This window comes from Psittacula echo (assembly GCF_963264785.1).
Source record: "Psittacula echo genome assembly, chromosome: 13".
Lineage (NCBI taxonomy): Eukaryota > Metazoa > Chordata > Aves > Psittaciformes > Psittacidae > Psittacula > Psittacula echo.
The window spans coordinates 13,942,320-13,963,928 of NC_137749.1; the positions used below are offsets into that span (position 1 = coordinate 13,942,320).

The 21,609-nt window shown below is 64.3% G+C and overlaps 3 protein-coding genes across 3 annotated transcripts; 2 read left to right on the forward strand and 1 right to left on the reverse strand.

The window, feature by feature from the left end:
- Positions 1 to 393: 393 nt before the first annotated feature.
- Positions 394 to 7,118, forward strand: SEC14L2 (SEC14 like lipid binding 2; the record flags this gene model as incomplete). Its single annotated transcript, XM_080628912.1, has 12 exons — positions 394 to 447; positions 1,609 to 1,684; positions 2,021 to 2,064; positions 2,204 to 2,263; positions 2,329 to 2,517; positions 2,913 to 3,008; positions 3,157 to 3,217; positions 3,291 to 3,374; positions 3,511 to 3,617; positions 3,715 to 3,854; positions 6,699 to 6,868; positions 6,967 to 7,118. The coding sequence occupies 12 exons, from the start codon at positions 394 to 396 to the stop codon at positions 7,116 to 7,118; spliced, it is 1,233 nt and encodes a 410-aa protein (XP_080485038.1).
- A 1,026-nt stretch (positions 7,119 to 8,144) lies between these two features.
- MTFP1 (mitochondrial fission process 1) lies at positions 8,145 to 10,349 on the forward strand (the record flags this gene model as incomplete). Its single annotated transcript, XM_080628922.1, has 4 exons — positions 8,145 to 8,196; positions 9,504 to 9,631; positions 9,705 to 9,937; positions 10,227 to 10,349. 4 exons carry the CDS (start codon positions 8,145 to 8,147, stop codon positions 10,300 to 10,302), a joined length of 489 nt encoding a protein of 162 aa, XP_080485048.1. The 3' UTR covers positions 10,303 to 10,349.
- A 2,629-nt stretch (positions 10,350 to 12,978) lies between these two features.
- GAL3ST1 (galactose-3-O-sulfotransferase 1) lies at positions 12,979 to 15,500 on the reverse strand (the record flags this gene model as incomplete). Its single annotated transcript, XM_080628401.1, has 2 exons — positions 12,979 to 14,131; positions 15,376 to 15,500. The coding sequence occupies 2 exons, from the start codon at positions 15,498 to 15,500 to the stop codon at positions 12,979 to 12,981; spliced, it is 1,278 nt and encodes a 425-aa protein (XP_080484527.1).
- Positions 15,501 to 21,609: the final 6,109 nt, after the last annotated feature.

Here is a 21,609-nt window from a genome sequence, read left to right on the forward strand (position 1 = left end):
AAGCCCCATAACCCCATAGCCCCACACCCCTCCATCCCCCATCAGTGCCCCCCATCCCCCCCATATCCCCTCATACCCCCACCCCCCTATAGCCCCTATAGCTCCTACAGCCCCTACAGCCCTGATACCCGCCTACCCCTGTATCCCCGCATCACCCGCAGCGCCCACAGCCCATCCCTCCAGCCCCCCCCATCCCTCCATACCCCCCCACAGCCCCTATCCCCCCCGGCCCCGTACCCCCGTGCCCCGTCGCTGCCCGGGCAGGGTCCAAGGCCGCGGGGCCGGGCCGGGCCGGGGCGGGGCGGGCTGGGGGCGGCGCTCCGGAGCCTCCGCAAGCCGCCGGCGGCGCCGCGGCCCGGTAGAGGCTGCGCGAGCCCCCCGGGGCCGGGTACCATGAGCGGCCGCGTCGGGGACCTGAGCCCGCGGCAGGCGGAGGCGCTGGCGCAGGTGAGCGGGGACCGGCCCCGGTGACCCCCGGCATCCCCCGCGGTGCTGCCCGGTCCCGTCCCGGCTGCGCCATCCCAGCGGGGAGCGCGGCTCCGAGCCCCCCCATCCTGCCCCATCCATCCCCATTGCTCCCGGTGGGCCCGCCGCTGCCCGGGCACCTCCTGCCCCGCCGCGGGGCTCCAGGTAACCGGTGGCCATCAGCCGCCGCGGTGGCCTTGGGACCGGCACCGCGATCACCGGCACCGTGCCCGGGTGGCTTCCTGCGGGGTCATTCCTCCCCGATAGGACTTTATCCTATCGCTGCTCTTGGCGCACCCAAGCCCAAGATCACCCCAAGGGAGCCAGAGCCGGGACGGGGCACGGAGCCGAAACCGTCCTGGTGCTGGCGGGTGGGGGAAAGCAGAGCTGCGGAACCCGTCCATGAGCACCTTGTTGTGCACAGGGTGAAGGAGCTAATCCCGGGCTTAATTACACCTAAATTCAGCAGCAGATAATCCCATCCGCCTCATTAAGGGCAGGCCCTGGCCTGGTACAGGGACCTGGGCCTGGGCCATGTGCCACAGGGACCTGCGCCCGAACCCGGCTGGGACCTGCAGGGTGTCCCTGGAGCGGCACCATCCCAAAGAATGCCAGTGGCGATGGGGAATGGTGTGGTGGAGGGGGCCAAGAAACTTGGAGAGGGGCTTTGGGCAAGGGCCTGTAGGGACAGGCCAAGGGGAATGGCTTGAACCTGCCAAAGGGGAGACTGAGCTGAGCTCTTAGGCAGAAGCTCTTCCCTGTGAGGGTGCTGAGGCGCTGGCCCAGGGTGCCCAGAGAAGCTGTGGCTGCCCCATCCCTGGCAGTGCTCAAGGCCAGGTTGGACACAGGGGCTTGGAGCAAGCTGCTCCAGTGGAAGGTGTCCCTGCCCATGGCAGGGGTTGGAGCTGGAGGAGCTTTAAGGTCCCTTCAGCACAAACCAGGCTGGGTTCTATGGTTCCTGCAGCCCTGCACAAGGGGACCAGCTCAGGGACACCCAGTGCTCGGGCCCAGCCGCTCATCACAGCCACGCGCGGTGGCAGGGACAAGGTGTGGGTGTCGCTGCCCTCCTGGGGCACAAAGCGGCAGCTTTGGGGTTTCCAGGTGGGATCATGGCCCCTCCAACAGCCCCTCTTCCCCTGGCAGTTCCGGGAGAACCTGCAGGATGTGCTGCCCTCGCTGCCCGCACAGGACGACTACTTCCTCCTCAAATGGCTCCGAGGTGACCCCAGGGAGGGGGACATGCGTTGGGGGTGATGGATCCAGGGACACATGTTCGGGGTGATGGAGCCGAGGACATGTGTTGGGGGTGATGGAGCCAGGGACATGTGTTGGGGGTGATGGAGCCAGGGACATACGTTGGGGGTGATGGAGCCAGGGACATGTGTTGGGGGTGACAGATCCAGGGACATGTGTTGGGGGTGACGGATCCAGGGACACGCGTTGGGAGTGATGGAGCTGGGGACACGCGTTGGGAGTGATGGATCTGAAGACGTGTTGGGAGTGATGGAGCCGGGCTGGAGCAGCCATTGAAACTGAGCTCTTTGCTGTCCTGCAGCGCGCTCCTTCGACGTGCCCAAGTCAGAGGCGATGCTCCGCAAGGTGAGAGGGACCCCCCAGTGCCGCCACCAAGCTCCCGGTTGTCACTGGGATGGCCCCGTTCTCAGGCCTGCCCGCGGGGTGCACCCCATCCCATGGGATGGGGGCATCCCCAGATCCTCTCATTCTGCCCCCCCTGCAGCACCTCGAGTTCCGCAAGCACATGGATGCTGACAACATCGTGTCGTGGGAGGCCCCCGAGGTGGGTGTCCCGGCCCCGGGGGGGTCCCATCCCCATGGGGTGCCCCTGACAGCGGTGCTGCGCAGGTGATCCGCAGGTACATGTCGGGCGGGATGTGCGGCTACGACCACGAGGGCAGCCCCATCTGGTACGACATCATCGGGCCGCTGGACACGCGGGGGCTGCTGCTCTCCGCCTCCAAGCAGGACCTGCTCAAGAACAAGTTCCGTGACTGCGAGCTGCTGCGGCGCGAGTGCGAGGAGCAGAGCAGGAAGGTGGGGCCCGGCCCATAGCGCGCACCTGGGCGTCCCCAGCCCCACAAACCCAGGGCTGGTCCATCCCCACCACCCAGCGTCCTCCCCACCCCTCCATGTCCAGGCCATCCCCACCACTCTGTTCCTGCCAGCCCCACAAGCGCACATCCTGTCCCTCCTGCCGCAGACCATGTCCCTGCCAGCTCCATAAGTCCATATCTCACCCATTCCCACCCCTCAGTGTCCTCCCCAGCCCCACAAACCCATGCCCAGTCCATCCCCACCACCCAGTGTCCCTGTCCCAGCCCGCGGTGCCCCTTCTCCCCACACCAGCACCCGGAGGAGGCTCTGCCCGGGGGGGTTCCAGCCCCATCGCTGGGGCAGGGCACTGCCTGAGCGCCCCCCTCCCATCCCAGCTGGGCAGGAAGGTCGAGGCCGTGCTGATGGTGTACGACTGCGAGGGGCTGGGCTTGAAGCACCTCTGGAAGCCAGCGGTGGACACCTACACGGAGGTGAGGCTGCGACAGCGACACCGGGACCGTGGTGCAGGAGCAGGTCCCTGCTGTGCCCTGTACCCCATGAGCGCTTTGGGGCGGGGGTCCCTGCCCGTGGGGGGGGGGGTGCGTGGATGGGGGTGATGGAGCTCTCGCCATCCCGCAGCTCCTGTCCATGTTCGAGGAGAATTACCCCGAGTCCCTCAAGCGCCTGTTCATTGTGAAGGGTGAGTCCGGCTGCGGGGCCCCTCCTCCCACCCGGGGGTGCTGCCCCCCAATAACCCCCCCATCCACCCCCAGCCCCCAAGATCTTCCCGGTCGCCTACAACCTGGTCAAGCACTTCCTGAGCGAGGACACCCGCAGGAAGGTCGTGGTGCTGGGATGTGAGTCCAGAGCCCTCAGAACCGGTCCCCACGTCCCCCCCTGCCTCCCGTCCACCTGGGGGGGGCCCCGTGGCTGCGCTGGGGCTCCCCACGGCGCTCCTGTGCCCCCCCAAGCCCTGAGTCCTGCTCCCTGCAGCCAACTGGAAGGAGGTCCTGCAGAAGTACATCGACCCCGAGCAGATCCCGGTGGAGTACGGGGGCACCCTCACGGACCCCGACGGGGACCCCAAGTGCTCGAGCAAGGTCAGAGAAGCCCCAGCGCACCCGTGGGTTCCTAAGGGGGTGCAGGGGTGGTCTGCCCCCCCCCCCGTACCCACATCCATCCCCACCCCCTGTGCAGATCAACTACGGGGGGGACGTGCCGCAGCACTACTACGTGCGGGACCAGCTGGCGCGGCAGTACGAGCACAGCGTGGTGGTGAACCGCGGCTCGTCCCACCAGGTCGAGTACGAGATCCTCTTCCCGGGCTGCGTCCTCAGGTGAGGAGGGGGCTGCGCCCCGTGGGGATGCGGGGACACAGCGCGATGGGGGGGACACAGCGCGATGGGGGGGACACAGCGCGATGGGAGGGACACAGCGCGATGGGGGGGACACAGCGCGATGGGGGGGACACAGCGCGATGGGGGGGACACAGCGCGATGGGGGGGACACAGCGCAATTGGGGGGGACACAGCGCGATGGGAAGGACACAGCGCGATGGGAGGGACACAGCGCGATGGGGGGACACAGCGCGATGGGGGGGACACAGCGCGATGGGGGGGACACAGCGCGATGGGGGGACACAGCGCGATGGGAGGACACAGCGCGATGGGGGGGACACAGCGCGATGGGGGGGACACAGCACGATTGGGGGGGACACAGCGCGATGGGAGGGACACAGCGCGATGGGAGGGACACAGCGCGATGGGGGGACACAGCGCGATGGGGGGGACACAGCGCAATTGGGGGGGACACAGCGCGATGGGGGGGACACAGCGCGATGGGGGGGACACAGCGCGATGGGGGGGACACAGCACGATTGGGGGGGACACAGCACGATTGGGGGGGACACAGCGCGATGGGGGGGACACAGCGCGATGGGGGGACACAGCGCGATGGGAGGGACACAGCGCGATGGGGGGACACAGCGCGATGGGAGGGACACAGCGCGATGGGAGGGACACAGCGCGATGGGGGGACACAGCGCGATGGGGGGGACACAGCGCGATGGGGGGGACACAGCGCGATGGGAGGGACACAGCGCGATGGGGGGACACAGCGCGATGGGGGGGACACAGCGCGATGGGGGGACACAGCGCGATGGGGGGACACAGCGCGATGGGAGGGACACAGCGCGATGGGGGGACACAGCGCGATGGGGGGGACACAGCGCGATGGGGGGACAGCGCGATGGGGGGGACACAGCGCGATGGGGGGACACAGCGCGATGGGGGGGACACAGCGCGATTGTGGGGACACAGCGCGATGGGGGGACACAGCGCGATGGGGGGGACACAGCGCGATGGGGGGACACAGCGCGATGGGGGGGACACAGCGCGATGGGAGGGACACAGCGCGATGGGGGGGACACAGCGCGATGGGAGGGACACAGCGCGATGGGGGGGACACAGCGCGATGGGAGGGACACAGCGCGATTGGGGGGACACAGCGCGATGGGGGGGACACAGCGCGATGGGGGGGACACAGCGCGATGGGGGGACACAGCGCGATTGGGGGGACACAGCACGATTGGGGGGGACACAGCGCGATGGGGGGGACACAGCGCGATGGGGGGGACACAGCGCGATGGGGGGACACAGCGCGATGGGGGGGACACAGCGCGATGGGGGGACACAGCGCGATGGGAGGGACACAGCGCGATGGGGGGGACACAGCGCGATGGGGGGGACACAGCGCGATGGGGGGGACACAGCGCGATGGGAGGGACACAGCGCGATGGGGGGGACACAGCGCGATTGGGGGGGACACAGCGCGATGGGGGGACACAGCGCGATGGGGGGGACACAGCGCGATGGGGGGGACACAGCACGATTGGGGGGGACACAGCGCGATGGGGGGACACAGCGCGATGGGGGGACACAGCGCGATGGGGGGGACACAGCGCGATGGGAGGGACACAGCGCGATGGGGGGACACAGCGCGATTGGGGGGGACACAGCGCGATGGGGGGACACAGCGCGATTGGGGGGACACAGCGCGATGGGGGGGACACAGCGCGATGGGGGGACACAGCGCGATTGGGGGGACACAGCGGGATGGGGGGACACAGCGCGATGGGGGGACACAGCGCGATTGGGGGGACACAGCGGGATGGGGGGGACACAGCGGGATGGGGGGGACACAGCGCGATGGGGGGGACACAGCGGGATGGGGGGACACAGCGCGATGGGGGGACACAGCGCGATTGGGGGGACACAGCGGGATGGGGGGGACACAGCGCGATGGGAGGGACACAGCGCGATGGGGGGGACACAGCGCGATGGGGGGACACAGCGCGATTGGGGGGGACACAGCGCGATGGGGGGGACACAGCGCGATGGGGGGGACACAGCGCGATGGGGGGACACAGCGCGATGGGGGGGACACAGCGCGATGGGGGGGACACAGCGCAATGGGGGGACACAGCGCGATGGGAGGGACACAGCGCGATGGGGGGACACAGCGCGATGGGGGGGACACAGCGGGATGGGGGGGACACAGCGCGATGGGGGGGACACAGCGCGATGGGGGGGACACAGCGCGATGGGGGGGACGCAAGGCAATCAGGGAGATGCAATGTGATGGATGGAATGGGGGTGACACAAAGGAATGGAGGGGACACAAGGCAATGAAGGGACACAATGTGATGGAGAGGACACAGAGGAATGGGGGGACACAGAGCGATGGGGGTGACATGATGCGATGACAGGGACACAAGGCAATGGAGGTGACAGCGTAATGGAGGGGACACAAGGCAATGGAGGGGTATAATGTGATGGAGGGGACACAGAGGAATGGGGGGACACAGAGATGGGGGTGACAATGCAATGGAGGGGACACAATGCGATAACGGGGACACAAGGCAATGGAGGTGACAGCACAATGGAGGGGACACAATGCAACGAAGGGTCACAATGTCATGGAGGTGACACAGAGGGATGGGGAGACATGATGCAATGGAGGGGATAAAAGGCACTGGGGGTGACACACTGCAATGGAGAGGACACAGTGGAATAGGGGTGACAGTGCAATGCAGGAGACAGAAGGCACTGGAGGTGACACAACACAATGGTGACACAAAGCACTGGGGGCGTCCCCACCCCACGGCTCTCCCCATGGCGCAGGTGGCAGTTCCAGACGGAGGGCGCTGACGTGGGGTTCGGGGTGTACCTGAAGACCAAGGCCGGCGAGCGGCAGCGCGCGGGCGCCATGACCGAGGTGTACCCCAACCAGCGCTACAACTCCCACCTGGTGCCCGAGGACGGGTCCCTGACCTGCTCCACTCCCGGCATCTGTGAGCGCGGTGTCCCCCCCCCCCCCCCCCCTTTCCCCTGGGGCACCCCGGGCTGCTCCCCCCCCGGCGCTGACCGCCCCGTTCCCGCCCCGCCGCAGACGTGCTGCGCTTCGACAACACCTACAGCTTCCTCCATGCCAAGCGGGTGAGCTACAGCGTGGAGGTGCTGCTGCCGGACGCCGCCGCCGAGCAGCAGATCCAGCGCCTCGGGGAGCGGCCCAGCGAGGAGAGCCTCAACCACAGCCCCTAGCGCTGAACACACACACACACACACCCCCCCCCCCGCCGCTGCCGGAGCCCCCAGGATGGCCGCAGCCCCCCCCAGGATGGAGATGGGGCTGAGGCCCCTGAGCGCACGGACCGAGGAGGGGCTGAGCGGGACCGCAGGGGCGGGAGCCCCCGACTGTGCCTTAGGGGGGGCCTGGGCCCCCACTGCTGCGGGGGGTGTGGGGAGTAAAGGGACGGATGGAGCTGGGTCACCTTTGGTTATTGTCTCCCAGCCCCACAACCAGACCCTGCTGCCCCCCCCCAGCCCCATAACCGGACCCTGCTACCCCCCCCCGTCACATAACCGGACCCTGCTGCCCCCCTATAGCCCCATAACCGGACCCTGCTGCCCCCCCATAGCCCCATAACCGGACCCTCCTGCCCCCACCAAGCCCCATAACTGGACCCTGCTGCCCCCACCAAGCCCCATAACTGGACCCTGCTGCCCCCTCCAGCCCCATAACCAAACCCTGCTGCCCCCACCAAGCCCCATAACTGGACCCTGCTGCCCCCCCCAGCCCCATAACTGGACCCTGCTGCACCCTCCCAGCCCCATAACCAGAGCCCGCTCCGCCCCCCAGCCGCATAACCGAACCCTGCTGCCCCCCCATAGCCCCATAACCGAACCCTGCTGCCCCCCCATAGCCCCATAACCAAACCCTGCTGCCCCCCCATAGCCCCATAACCGGACCCTGCTGCCCCCCCCAGCCACATGACCCTGCTGCACCCCCCAGCCCCATAACCAGACCCTGTTGTCCCCCCAGCCCCATACCCAGAGCCCGCTCCGCCCCCCAGCCCCATAACCAAACCCTGCTGCCCCCCCCATAACTAATTCCCGTTCCCCCCACCCTCATGTCCCACCCATGTGACCGCCGCGAGGCGTCACGTGACTATTAACCCCCGCGATGCCCCGCCCCTCCCGCGTGCCCCCGGGGGGCGGGGCCTGGTGACGTGTCCCCGGAGGGGCGGGGCGGGCTCGTGCGGCGGCGGGAGCGGGAGTGCGCGCGCCATGGGGGCGGCGGAGCCCGACCTCTACCGGGACACGTGGGTCCGGTACCTGGGTGAGCACCGCGGCGGGCACCGGGTGGCGGGCACGTGACACCGGGCACTTGGCACGGGGGCACCACATCGGGGCGGGCACCGGCACCGCACAGTGCGTACCGGCACCGGGCACTGCGCATGGACCGGGGACCGGCACTGGTCAGTGCACATGGACCGGGTACCGGCACCGTGCTTGTCCTCAGGCACTGACACCGGGCGCTGTCAGGCAGCACGGCTGCATCAGGCGCCAGCGCTGTGTCAGCAGGTACCGGACACTGACACCCGGCGCTGGTTATGCACACTGCACCGGGTACCGGTGTCCTTGGGCCCACGCAGCAGGCACCGGGTACCAGACACCAGCACCACGCACTGCACTGCGTTGGACACCGTCACTGTGCAGCCAGTACTGACACTTGCCCTTGTGCACTGACACTGGGTACCAGCATCACAAACTGGGCACTGACCCTGGGTACCGGTGTCACACCACACTGGATAACAGCATCACACAGTGGCACCAATACTGGGTACCAGCATCACACACCGGGCACTGACACTGAGTACCGGTGTCAGACCACACGGGATAACAGCATCACACAGTGGCACCAATACTGGGTACCAGCATCACACACCGGGCACTGACACTGAGTACCGGTGTCAGACCACACGGGATAACAGCATCACACAGTGGCACCAATACTGGGTACCAGCACCACACACCGGGCACTGACACTGGGTACCGGTGTCAGACCACACTGGATAACAGCATCACACAGTGGCACCAATACTGGGTACCAGCACCACACACTGCGCACTGACACTGAGTACCGGTGTCAGACCACACGGGATAACAGCATCACACAGTGGTACCAATACTGGGTACCAGCATCACACACCGGGCACTGACACTGAGTACCGGTGTCAGACCACACGGGATAACAGCATCACACAGTGGTACCAATACTGGGTACCAGCATCACACACCGGGCACTGACACTGAGTACCGATGTCACACCACACGGGATAACAGCATCACACAGTGGCACCAATACTGGGTACCATCACCATACACCGGTGTGCACTGGGCACTGCCACTGCACATCAGTCACCATCACTGGTCCTGGCACTGTGCGCCAGCAGCACGTGCTGTCACCCGCACTGCCCCTGGGGACTGGGCACAGGCACTGGCACCGGTGCTGATCACGACAGCCGCAGGGTCCAGGGTGACCCATCTGCGCTGACCCCTCTGTGTGGGTCCTCACTGCTGCCAGTGGGCACAGGAACACCCCAGGGGGGTCCTGGTCCCCACTGACCCCTTGCTGCCCCCCAGGTTATGCCAACGAGGTGGGTGAATCCTTCCGCCCGCTGGTGCCGGTGCCGGTGGTGTGGGCCAGCTACGGCGTGGCCACCGCGTACGTGACCGCCGATGCCATCGACAAAGGCCGCAGAGCTGCCACCGTGAGTGTCACCCCCCCACCAGCACCCCCCACTGCTCTGTCCCCACACCCTGACCCCCCTCGTCCCCCCCCAGGCACACGTGCAGGACCCAGCGCAGGCCACGCGGGTCGGGGTGGCCGTGGTGGACACGTTCATCTGGCAGAGCCTGGCCTCGGTGGCCATCCCCGGCTTCACCATCAACCGGCTCTGCGCCGCCTCGCTGGCCCTGCTGGGCACCCTCACCCGCTGGCCGCTGCCCCTGCGCCGCTGGGCCACCACCGCCCTGGGGCTGGCCACCATCCCCATCATCATCACCCCCATCGACAGGTAAGGGGGACACCCGTGGGCTGGAGCGCTCCTCATCTCAAGGGAACTGGTCCCATTGTGGCCTTGGAACTGGGTGGGGGAAGCATGGGGTGATCGACGGGGGGGTCCTGGCCCCAAAGGGGTGTCCAGCCCCACAGGGATGACCAGGAACTGGGTGTTAGTAGGGCCCGAAGCCTGGTTTTGGTGACACCCGGGATGCTCCTGGGATTAGGGACCACTCCAGCTGCCCCATCAGAGCTGGTTAACCAGGGACACCCCCTGCTGCCCCGCTTCCCTTCTCCTGCCACAGGACCGTGGACTTCCTGATGGACTCCAGCCTCCGCAAGCTCTATGGGGCACCAGGAGAGCCCCCGGCCCCGCACTGAGCCCCCCCTGGGGACACTGAACCTGATCTTGGGGTGCTGAGACCCACAACTGTGAACCCCCCTCCCCTGATCCCACACCCGGTGACGGCCCCGGGGCTGGTCCTAATAAACCATTTCAAGGCTGACCCTGTTCTGGGTGGTGTTTGGAGACCCCATGGCCATGTCCCCTCCTTGGGGACACACACACAGGTCTGGCTGTGTCCCAGCCCCTGGGGGATCTCCCACTTGGGATGGGGGGGTCCCTCATCACCCCACCAGCACCCCCAGGTCCTAGCTGGAGCCCCTCCATCCTCCCACAGCCACTGCCAGTCCCATAGGACACCCTGGCGGCTGCCACCGTGTCCAAGGTCTTCAGAGGTGCCTCCAGGCACCCAAATCCCCCCCAGGCAGAAGCCACCCCCTCCAGCCCCATGGCCTGGGGGGGGCCGTGCTACCATGCATGGTGGCCACATCTCCCAGTACCACCAGGGTACCACCAGGGTGATGTGGCTTCCAGACAAGGTCATGGAGGCCCCAGCCTGGGGTGGCATCCACATGGTCCCACACGGAGAAGCTTTAGAGAAGAGAGAACCACTTTTAACTGGGGAGGAGGAAGGGGGGCACCAGCTCACCCCCAGCCCTGCACCAGGCTCTGGTGGTATGGACCCATCTCACCCCCTTTGTTCATCTCCCTGGGGATGAGGGCTCCCCTCAAGCTCTGCAGCTCGGCATGGAAGGGACATTGCCCCAGGCCTGCGCCAGCAGAGCCCCAGCCGTAGCAGATGCTGCCAGCACCAGCCTGGCCAGCAGGAACCTGGCACCGCGCTGGGGACAGCACCAGACCAAGCAGGGCTCAGAGGATGCTTCAGCACGTGGGGTGGTGGGTTTGGGGCATGGGGCTGGAGGTGTCCACTCACCTTCACACCACAGCACCTTCTCCTTCTGCACCAGCAATGGTCCAACCATCTCCCGGTGGAGTGTCCCCTCTCCTGGGAGCCCTGGGGCAGGATGTGGCCAATACAGCCTGTGAGGACCCCTAGGATCCCAAAGCCACGTGGGCCACCACATCCCAGCCCGGTACCCAGCAGCTCCCCTGGAGGGTGTCACCGCAGCAGCACAGGGCGCTCCGGGAAGGACCTGGGAGCTGAGACCGGGCCTCAGCAGGAGCATGTCCCATCCACACTGCAGAGCTGCTGCTCCCTGCCCCGGGGCTCGCTGCTGGCCCCTCTGGGGACAGGCAGCCCTGGGCGCGCAGAGGCACAGGGACAGCAGTTTGGTCACAGCCAGGACAGAGCTGAGATGTCCCCACATCACAGCCCCCGGCCTCGGCACAGGGACATGCATGGGGACATTGTCTCTGCAGCTACCTCTGGACTCAGAACTGGCTTTTCCAACCCCTTATCTGTGGAGATAACCGGTGGCTGAGCTGGGATTTGGCACCTGCTCCCAGCAGGATTGCTCAGCATGGCATGGGAGACACCATGGAGCTGAGGCAGGTGCTCCAAGCTCTGTGTGCAGGACCCACGGGCAGCACCACGCACAGCTGAGGTGGTGGGCCCAGACTGGCTCTTGGGGCGTGCGTCCAGCCCAGTACTGATGGTGCTTCTGGGGCCACCCTCCAGCAGCAGAGCTGGGACCTGTTGGCACAAGGGGGTTGTGACACCCGTGGTGGCTGTCCCATGGGTCTGGTGTCCCTGCAAGGCCAGCAGAGTGGATCCATGCTCCTCGGCCTCCCCCTGGAGAAACAGGAGAGGGGTGGAGGTGGCTGGGCCACTCTTGGGTTAAAAAGTGCCCAAACCACCATTATCTTACAAAAGTAGAAGGGCTTTTTTATTTATGGTCTTTCCAAAGGGAGCAGAACACGGGCTGGGGGCCCTTTGCTGCTGGGGAGCCTCAGCCACAAGTGCCACCAGGGGCATCACTGGGACGGTGGCCACCAGACCCTGCTCCCCATCTCCTCCCACACCAGTTCTCACTGGACCCTGTGGCCTTCTGGGATGTCCCATGTAGGGACTGGGGCCACGGGGCCCTCTAACCAGGGCGATGTGGGGCTGGGAGGGGACCTGCTGTGTGGATGCTGCTCACTGTGGGGACCATGAGCCCACTGATAAATGGGCTTTTGGGGTGGGTTTTCCATTCTCCAAGTGGCTCCAGGTCACAGCCCGACATGGACCATGGCTACAGGTAGGCTGAGAACGTGCCGCACTCATCACCCCACGGGCCAGAACCCCTGGAGGGGTGCAGCAGCCCCCAACACACAGTTCCAGGAGCTCAAGTGAAATGGGGTGATTTGAGGAGCCCCTCGAGGTTTGGGTTCCCTGGTGGCAGCTCTGCCCACCCCGGACAAGGAGGACACCCTGCCCATGCTGCCTCCAGCTGCATGGTGATGGATGTGCTGCTCCCGCCAAGATATGTCCTTCATGAACACCTCCTCCAGCCTTTCCATGGAGAAGGAAGAAGTGGATCCTGCTGGGAAAAACCACCCCAGGCCCCCAGTCCTTGGTGCTCTTGGAGGCTGAGGGAGAGGCCCTGGTGGGTGCCCAAGCACTGCAGGAAGCTGGTGCAGGGCGGCCCTGACCATTCCTGGGTGCCGGGGCCTCCAGTGGGTTCTGTGCACTTCCAACCAACAGACACCATGAGTAAGAAAAAGGAAAGCACCTGGTTCCTCCGGGGGGAGAGCGGGACCCCCGCTACCCCCTACCACTTGAGGAAGTCCCTCACGCGGCTCCATAGCTTGGTGATCCAGAGGTTGACCCCCAGGTCGGTCAGGTACTGGATTTCGGGTGTCAGCATCTTGCGGCACAGCTTCTGGTGCTTCTTGTTGATCTTCTTCTTCAAGTTGTAGCCCAGGATGGACTTCTCCCCCAGGGGCTGCCAGGGTTGCATGGAGGACTCCTGGATGGCACTGGCGTCCACAGGGTGTCCCCCATCGATGCAGATGCTCTTCATCTTCTCATTCTCCTGCTGCAGCTCAGCCACATCCTTGGCCATCCGCTCCCTCCCATAGGCTTCCACTTTACGCCAGAAGGTGGCGTTAAAATAGCGGTAGAGCTTGGCGTCGATGAGGTTCCAGGAGGTGGCCTTCTCGTAGAGCTCAGGTGTCAGCCGGGACACAGTGGAGCCCTTCCGGGCATTGAGCTTGAAGTAGAGGACATCCTCCAGCTGCCAGCACAGTAGCTCCTTCAGCAGCACCAGTGACTCGTCGAAGTACTCGAGCAACATGACAAGGTGGAAGCGCTGATCTATCTCCTGGATGTACTCCTCCACCAGCGGGCTGTTGGCGTTCATGTTGTTGTCGTAGCCCAAGTCGAAGAAGAGGAGGTTTTGGAGGTAGTGAGCATTGAACCCGTTGGGGTCATAGTAGTGCCAAGGGTCCCGGAGGAACTCTGCCAGCTTGTCGTCCCCGCTCAGCTTCCAGGTGAGGGGAATGATGCGCCCGAAGTAGTGGAAGGAGGACTCAAAGAGGTAGGCAGGGTCCCGCAGCACCGTCACGAACGTGGTGTCAGCCGGCAGGAGCTTGCGCACCTCCTCGTAGTGGAAGCGCATGTGGTTGCAGATGATGTTGAAGCAGGCACCGGGCCGGTAGTGCTGCACTTGGCTGCGCTCGAAGAACGCGGGGTAGTAGAAGTCATTGCGGCCGTTGGGGAAGGCGAACTTGAGGCGGTGCTTCTCGCCAAAGCGGAAGAGGATGTTGAGGATGGTGCTGCTGGCCGTCTTGTGCGTCTTCATGAACATGATGTTCACCTTGGGCACGCAGCTCTGGCCCGATGCGCTGCCCGTGCCGTTGGCCGCCGTGGCCGGAGCCTTGCCAGGGGCTGCAGAGGAGGAGCAGGAGGAGGAGATGGGGATCCTGGTGGGAAGAAGATGGGACAAAGTGAGAAGGCAGTTGGGCCAACGTGGCTCAGCCCCCACTGAGGCTCAGCCATGTTCCTTCCTGGAGGAGCTGGACCGGGGAAGGGTGCTCGGCCTGCAGATGGGTGCTTACTCCCAGCACCTATTAGGATCTCCAGTGCAGAGGAGGTTGGGTTTGTGCAGAGCCCCATGTACCCCACACCATCCGCAGAGCCCCTGATGCACTGCTGAGCCACCAAACCAAGCTCACCCGCCCCTGGACAACCCCAGTCACTGAGGATGTGCTGCTGTGGGGGTCAGACCCCAGCAGCATCAGCACAGCCTGAGCAGGGCTCCCCATCCTTCCCCACAGGCATGGCTGTGGTGGCCCTGGTGATGTTGAGATGTGCATCAAGACAAGCTCTCCATGGCCATAACTCCATGGACAGGAGCTATTAACATTCTTGTGAGGTCTGGAAGCTGCCCACCCCTTGTAGGAGCTGTGGAGGATCCAGCATCCCAGTGAAGAGGGGAATAATCCCCATGCCCAGCTCCACAGACAAGCACTGGGAACACCATGTGTGTTACCTGAGCTCCCTGGGGCAGGAACCAGAGGCCTCTGTGAGTGACTTTGGGCACTGTTAATGAAGGTGCAAAGCTGATCCCTGATAACGATCCCATTGGGCAGCAGCTCATGCAACACCCGCAGGCGGACGCCGGGGATAAGCTTAGAGATAAATCCAATGCCAGGAGCTGAGCTTTCACCAGGCAGCAGGGAGCTTTGAACCTCTCCATGCCCATTGCTCTGCATGACAGTGTACATGTGGCAGCCCTCTGGTAACTCCTAAGGACAAGCCCTCCATGATAAGCACCCAAGTAACTGCCTTCTGCCTTCTTCCCCTCTGCCTTCTGCTCCTGACTGCTGGGGAATGTCCCTGCGATGCTTTTCCTTCTCCCAGGGGACACGAAGCTGTGGGGAGGTGGGGGTTCCTACACCTCCTCGTCCCACCATAACCCAGGGTGTGTGTATGGATACACACATCTCCATCCTGCCCCAAAGTGAGCATCCTCAGCCCCCCAGGAAGCTGGGGTTCCCCTTCATCAACTCATGGGGTGCAGACACCAGCACAAGGTTGTAGCAAGGGGATGTCTTGGTGTGAAGCCATCAGAGCCTGGGAAGCCCCAGGATTTTCCCAAGCTTTCCAGGGCTGGAAAGCTCTGGCTGAGTACGAAGCAGGGTGGCCAAGCTGTCAGGGCACTCACTCTGCCATGCTGACTTGCAGTGGAGGGACGGCATAGGAGTAGAGCAGCAGCATGAAGCTGGTCAGGAGGGTCCCCAGGACGAGCCCCTTGCACATGGACCTCCAGTGCTTCCCATGGTGCAGCATCCTGGTCACCTGCAGGAGAGGAGAGATGTTAGCACCAGGAGATGGGGAAGCTGGGATAGAGGGGGCTCAATTCACATGCCCTGGCAAGTGTCTCACTGCATTTTTTGGCACTGGCACTGCCAAGCTTGAGGTGAGGCAGCACCAGGTGTGTCCCCACTGCTGGCACAACCGCTTCATGGCGAAGGAGCAGCAGCTCTGCCCAACCTGAGCAACCTTTGCCCACTTGGAGGAAACCCAATGGACTGGGCTAGAACCAGGGGGAAGGAAGGAGCTGCCATGGGGCAGAGCGAGAGCACTGGAACTTGGAGCTTTCCAAGGGCACTGGGATCCCTTTTCCCAAGGAAACCTCCAGCTGGATCAGGAGCTCCATCAGCTCATGGATGGATGCTGCTCTATGCACCCAGCGCAGGCATGGACCCAGGGAGGTCCTGGCGCCTCCGGCAGCACTGAGGGCAATGTTCAGCCTTGGGTGGCTCCAGGTGGGGACAGAGACCTGTTGCACAAGGGGGACCCGGGGCAGGATGTCACCTGCCTGCGCCATTGCACATTACACACGTGTGCATGCAGCGGGGCATGCACACAGTCAGAGGGCACGTGCACACAAACACACATGCACGTATGTGCATGTGGAGACACATGTATTCATACACATTGGGACACAGACACATATTGTGCGTGCACACACAAGTACCTGCATCTGTGTGCATCCACATGCATGCAGACACACATGCACACATGTATGCACTCATGAATGCCCCCAGGGACACAGACACCCTTATGCATGCACACCAATGCACACACCCAGGGACACACACACACACATACATGCACACCCATGCACACACAGGGACACGGACACACACACACATGCACACACACACACACACACATGCACACACACACACACACACATGCACACACACACACACACACATGCACACCCATGCACACACCCAGGGGGACACACACCCCCATGCACACACACACACATGCACACCCATGCACGCACAGGGACGCACACAGACACACACATGCACACCCATGCACACACACAAGGACACACACACATACATGCACACCCAGGGATGCACACACATACATGCACACACACATGCATGCATACCCATGCACATGCAGGGACACACACACCCACACCCCATGCACACACACATACATGCACACCCATGCACACACAGGGACACACACACGCATACATGCACACACAGGGACACACACACGCATACATGCACACACACACATACATGCACACCCATGCACACACAGGGACACACACACACATCCCCATGCACACACACATACATGCACACCCATGCACACACAGGGACACACACACATCCCCATGCACACACACACACATACATGCACACCCATGCACACACACAGGGACACACACACATCCCCATGCACACACACACACACACATACATGCACACCCATGCACACACACAGGGACACACACACATCCCCATGCACACACACACACACACATACATGCACACCCATGCACACACACAGGGACACACACACATCCCCATGCACACACACACACATACATGCACACCCATGCACACACACAGGGACGCACACACATCCCCATGCACACACACACACATACATGCACACCCATGCACACACACAGGGACACACACACAGAGCCCCGTGCCCACCCCTATCGTCCCCCAGCATCACCGGGGACACGGGCGGGGGGGTTCGGGCAGCTCCGCTCGCCCGCGGCCGCATTGCTGCAGGGTGTCCTCTGCGGCAGGACACGGGCACGAGCCACCGTGACCGCGGCACCGGGGCTGCCACCGGAGCCCGGGAGCACCCCCCGAGCTGGGGCAAAGCCCCGCAGCCCCGTTCCATCCATGGGCTTGGGACTGGCTGAGGTTCAATGTCCATCCCAACCCGAACCATTCCACGATTCTCCGACTGAGTGGTAGCAGCATCTCCCCAGCCCCGGCTCTTTCCTGCCCCCCCATGCAGCAAAGCCCCCTGGGTTTATCCCCGCTGCCCCCCAAGCAGGAGGGTTACCTGGTGCTGGGAATGCTGCTGGGACACGCGGAGCCCGGGCGGCTGCTCCCCCTGCCCCCCCGGCGCCTCGGGTGCTGAGATTTCCAGCTCGATGAATAATGAATGGAAAGTGCAACCGGAGCCCAGGCTGCGGCCGGGCGCGGGCACAGCTCGTCCTGGCACCCGGCGCAGCAGCGGGGGCACCGGCGGAGTGGGGGCACCCCAAAAGCTCACCCAAGCGCTGCGCTGCAGCAGGGACGGGGGTCAGGCAGCGCTGGCTGCATCCAGCCTCATCCTGCCCGGTGTGTGGGGCTGGCGGCAGGCGCAGCACGGGACACAGCGGGTGTTTAGCAGAACCACATGGGAGCGGGTGGCCCTGACCCTTACCCCATCCCGGGTGTGAGGACCTGAGGGTCTCACATACCCGGGAGCAGCCAGAGTTTGGTCCTGTGCACGGTCACCATCCACAGTGGAAAAAGGTGCTGGTGGGAGCCAGGCAGGGACAGTGAGGACACCCATCAGCACCGGAGCGAAGCTGCATCCTGCTGGTTGTCCTTGTCACCACAGCAGCACTGACCCCATGGAAGCAAACCAGCTCCATGAGCCCGTCTCCAGGCTCCCACCATTCCCGCAGAGCAGCACGGAACCCCATCCCTGCGCACTGGGATGCCAGGAGGATGGAGCTCCACCCTGGCTGGCTCCCTGGGGTGGCTCTGGCAAACAGTTCCCAACCCAGCTCCTCTATTGACTTTGCCTTCAATGAGTGGCTTAATTATTAATGGCTTGCTGAGAGAAACGTGGTGACCAAGGCACTCTCCTGGGGCTGCCATTAGAGCCAGGCGTCTGCAGCACCAGCTCCCAGCTGCCTGCTTGAAATTCCCAGCCGGAGGACACGGCAGCACCAGCCATTTCCCCACAGGTCACCCCTAGCACGGCCCAGGCCACGCGGCTCTGCAGCTCCATCCCCAGGTCCCAGCAGCTCCTCTGGTCCTTGGGGACATCCTGGAGCCTTCTTTGAGGTTTTCCCTATAGGCACCATCTCCATGACATCCAACTGCTATGGCTGCTGTCCACATGCACCTGCCGCTTGCTCCTCTGGCCCTACAAGCCCATGGAAATGGTCCTTATCCCACAATCCCAACTTTATGCAGACATGATGCTTCCTACCCCCCTTGCACACCCCCATGGGTACAAACATCCATCCCCACACCCCCCCGCGCACCCTGCCCCACAGATCTGACCCCCAAGCATCCCCGTGCCCCCCTAAGCATCACCTTTTCCTCTGCTTGAGCTGCTCTCTGTGAGCCCTCCCTCTCCTCTCCTGGGCTGGCCGGGGCGCAGGGGGAGCGGGTGGCACGGGGCGAGGGTGCCGATGCTGCTCCGACATGGAATAAGCTCTTCCCGGCAGCTCCCCACAAACGCTGGCTGGTCCGAAGCCTCCCCACTAACCACAGTGGTTATGGCATTTCCGGGGGCCCGACCCTGTGTCACTGGCCTGGGGATGGGGGAGAAGAGGCAGCGAAGAGGGGCGCTGCGGGAGGGACGCGGGGCTGCGGCCGGGCACTGCCCGGCTCCCCCGGCACGGCCGGGCCAGCTCCTGGGTGCCCGCAGCCACCCCGAGCCTCCGGCTCCCCACCCACCGCAGCAGCACAGAGGAGGCATTGAGCCGCTGCCGAGCAGAACAACGGCGACGTTTGTCTCCATCTGCGCCACCGGCCTCAACGGGGACATTGTCACCGGCAGCACCCAGCCCGGCATGGCCCTGCGCTGGCAGCCGGGGTGCCGCCGGCAGGGGGGGGACAATGGCTGTCCCTCGGCGGTGGCACCCGGCTCCTCGCCTCTTACCACGTCCCATGGCTGCTGTCAGCTGTCGCCACCAGAGCTCACCTGGAGGTGGGGGGCTCGGCCCCACAGCCCTGTCCCTGCCACCAGCACTGCGCCAGCTCCTCTTCATCCTCCCTCCTGCATGCTCCCTGCCCTCCTTCCCCGAGCCTGCCCTATCTAAAGAGCTTTTATGGCCTTCGTGGCAGCAATATTTATGCTCCCTCAACCCAACCCGTGCAATAACGGTGGAGCCACTGCTGCCACCAGTGTTACCTCCAGTGCTGCTCCCACTGCGCTGCGCTGGTGTTTTGGGTGCACCCAAAACCCACTTGTGGGGGGCTCAGCGGTGCTGCTGCCTGCTCAGCTGCTGAAGACACAGCCCCATGGGCTGCATCACCCCACGGTGGGGCAGGAAAGGGGCTGTTGCACTCCCAGACCTGTCCTCGGCACTTCCCATTCCTGGTCCTCACCTGAGTCACCAGGATGGAGGGGTTTGGGTTTGCTGAGCCCCAGGGCAGCTCTTGCCCCATCGCAGGCAGTGGTCACATCCTGCCCTGCCTCAGCAGGACTGGTTCCCCCTTTGGTCAACCTGTGCAATCCCTGCTGGGGCATGGGAAGGGCCAGAATATCACCTGTCATGGCAAGATGAGGGACAAGGAACTGCCACCGCCCTGCAGAAGCTGGCATGGCCTTGCCCCCTGGACAGCCCCCCGGCCATGCAGGAGGGATCCCATCTGACAGCAGAGGGGAAAGGGCACCTCTGTGCAGTGGAGCGAGCAAGTGCCCAAGTGGGCGCAAGCAACGCTGGGATGTGCCCTGGTGGAGCAGAGGCTGCTGTGGGACAGGGACAGGAGATTTGTCCCAAGTGTGTCTGAGCTCATGGCCTTCAGCCCTTGTTTGATGCATTTCCAGTTCCATCCAGCCCTGGCTGGGATCATGCCAGGGATTTCTCCTCCCAGGCCCATCTGTCACAGGCACGACACCAGATTAAATATCAGCCCTGGCTCTTCCAGCCCTTTCCATCCACTCGCCTGGAAACAGCAGTGCGGGGGCAAGGAAGCACCCCACAGCCTCTCCACAGGGCACCCCTCCATTCCAGGGTCCCCCTTTGCTTTGGGAATGCTGCTGCAAAGAATTCCCACCCGGAAAAGGACCGCAGTATGTGGCAGTTTAATGAAGGGACGCTGGTGGCCTCAGGATGTGGTGTGGATGAGTCGGGAGCTGTGACACCTCATCTCCAGCACCCATCCCCAGGAGGCCTCACCCATGTCCCCCACCCACCTGGGAGAGGGCAGAGCGAACCCCCCTACGTTTGGGGTACAAGCAAAGCGCTCACGCTGGGAAGCAGGGCTGGAGCGGGGGATCCCGAGGGATGCGGTGAGGATCCAGGCGGTGGCACAGGCAGCAGCACCGTGGTCCCAGGGCTTGGTCCAGCCGGACACACGCTCCCCAGGCGCGGCGTCACACGGAGCTGTCACAGGGAGAAGGTGTCATTAGGGTGGGAAAGACAGGAACCAGTGCCTGCCCGGGTAGTACAACTGGTCCTTGCCTCTGCCGGCCCAGCCCAGTGCCCTGAACCCAGCACCCACCCCGGCACAACACCTCTGGGTGCTGTGGGTGCCCCTGGGTGCTGCAGTGCCTGTAGGTGCTGTGGTGCCTGTGGGTACTGTTGGTGCCTGTGGGTGCTGCAGTGCATGTGGGGGCTGTTGGTGCCTGTGGGTGCTGCAGTGCCTGTAGGTGCTGTGGTGCCTGTGGGTACTGTTGGTGCCTGTGGGTGCTGCAGTGCATGTGGGGGCTGTTGGTGCCTGTGGGTGCTGCAGTGCCTGTAGGTGCTGTGGTGCCTGTGGGTACTGTTGGTGCCTGTGGGTGCTGCAGTGCATGTGGGGGCTGTTGGTGCCTGTGGGTGCTGCAGTGCCTGTAGGTGCTGTGGTGCCTGTGGGTACTGTTGGTGCCTGTGGGTGCTGCAGTGCATGTGGGTGATGTGGGTGCCTGTGGGTGCTGCAGTGCATGTGGGTGCTGCAGTGGCTGTGGGTGCCTGTGGGTGCTGCAGTGCATGTGGGGGCTGTGGGTGCCTGTGGGTGCTGCAGTGCATGTGGGTGATGTGGGTGCTGCAGTGCATGTGGATAATGTGGGTGCCTGTGGGTGCTGTGGGTGCCTGTGGGTGCTGCAGTGGCTGTGGGTGATGTGGGTGCCTGTGGGTGCTGCAGTGCATGTGGGTGCTGCAGGTGCCTGTGGGTGCTGCAGTGGCTGTGGG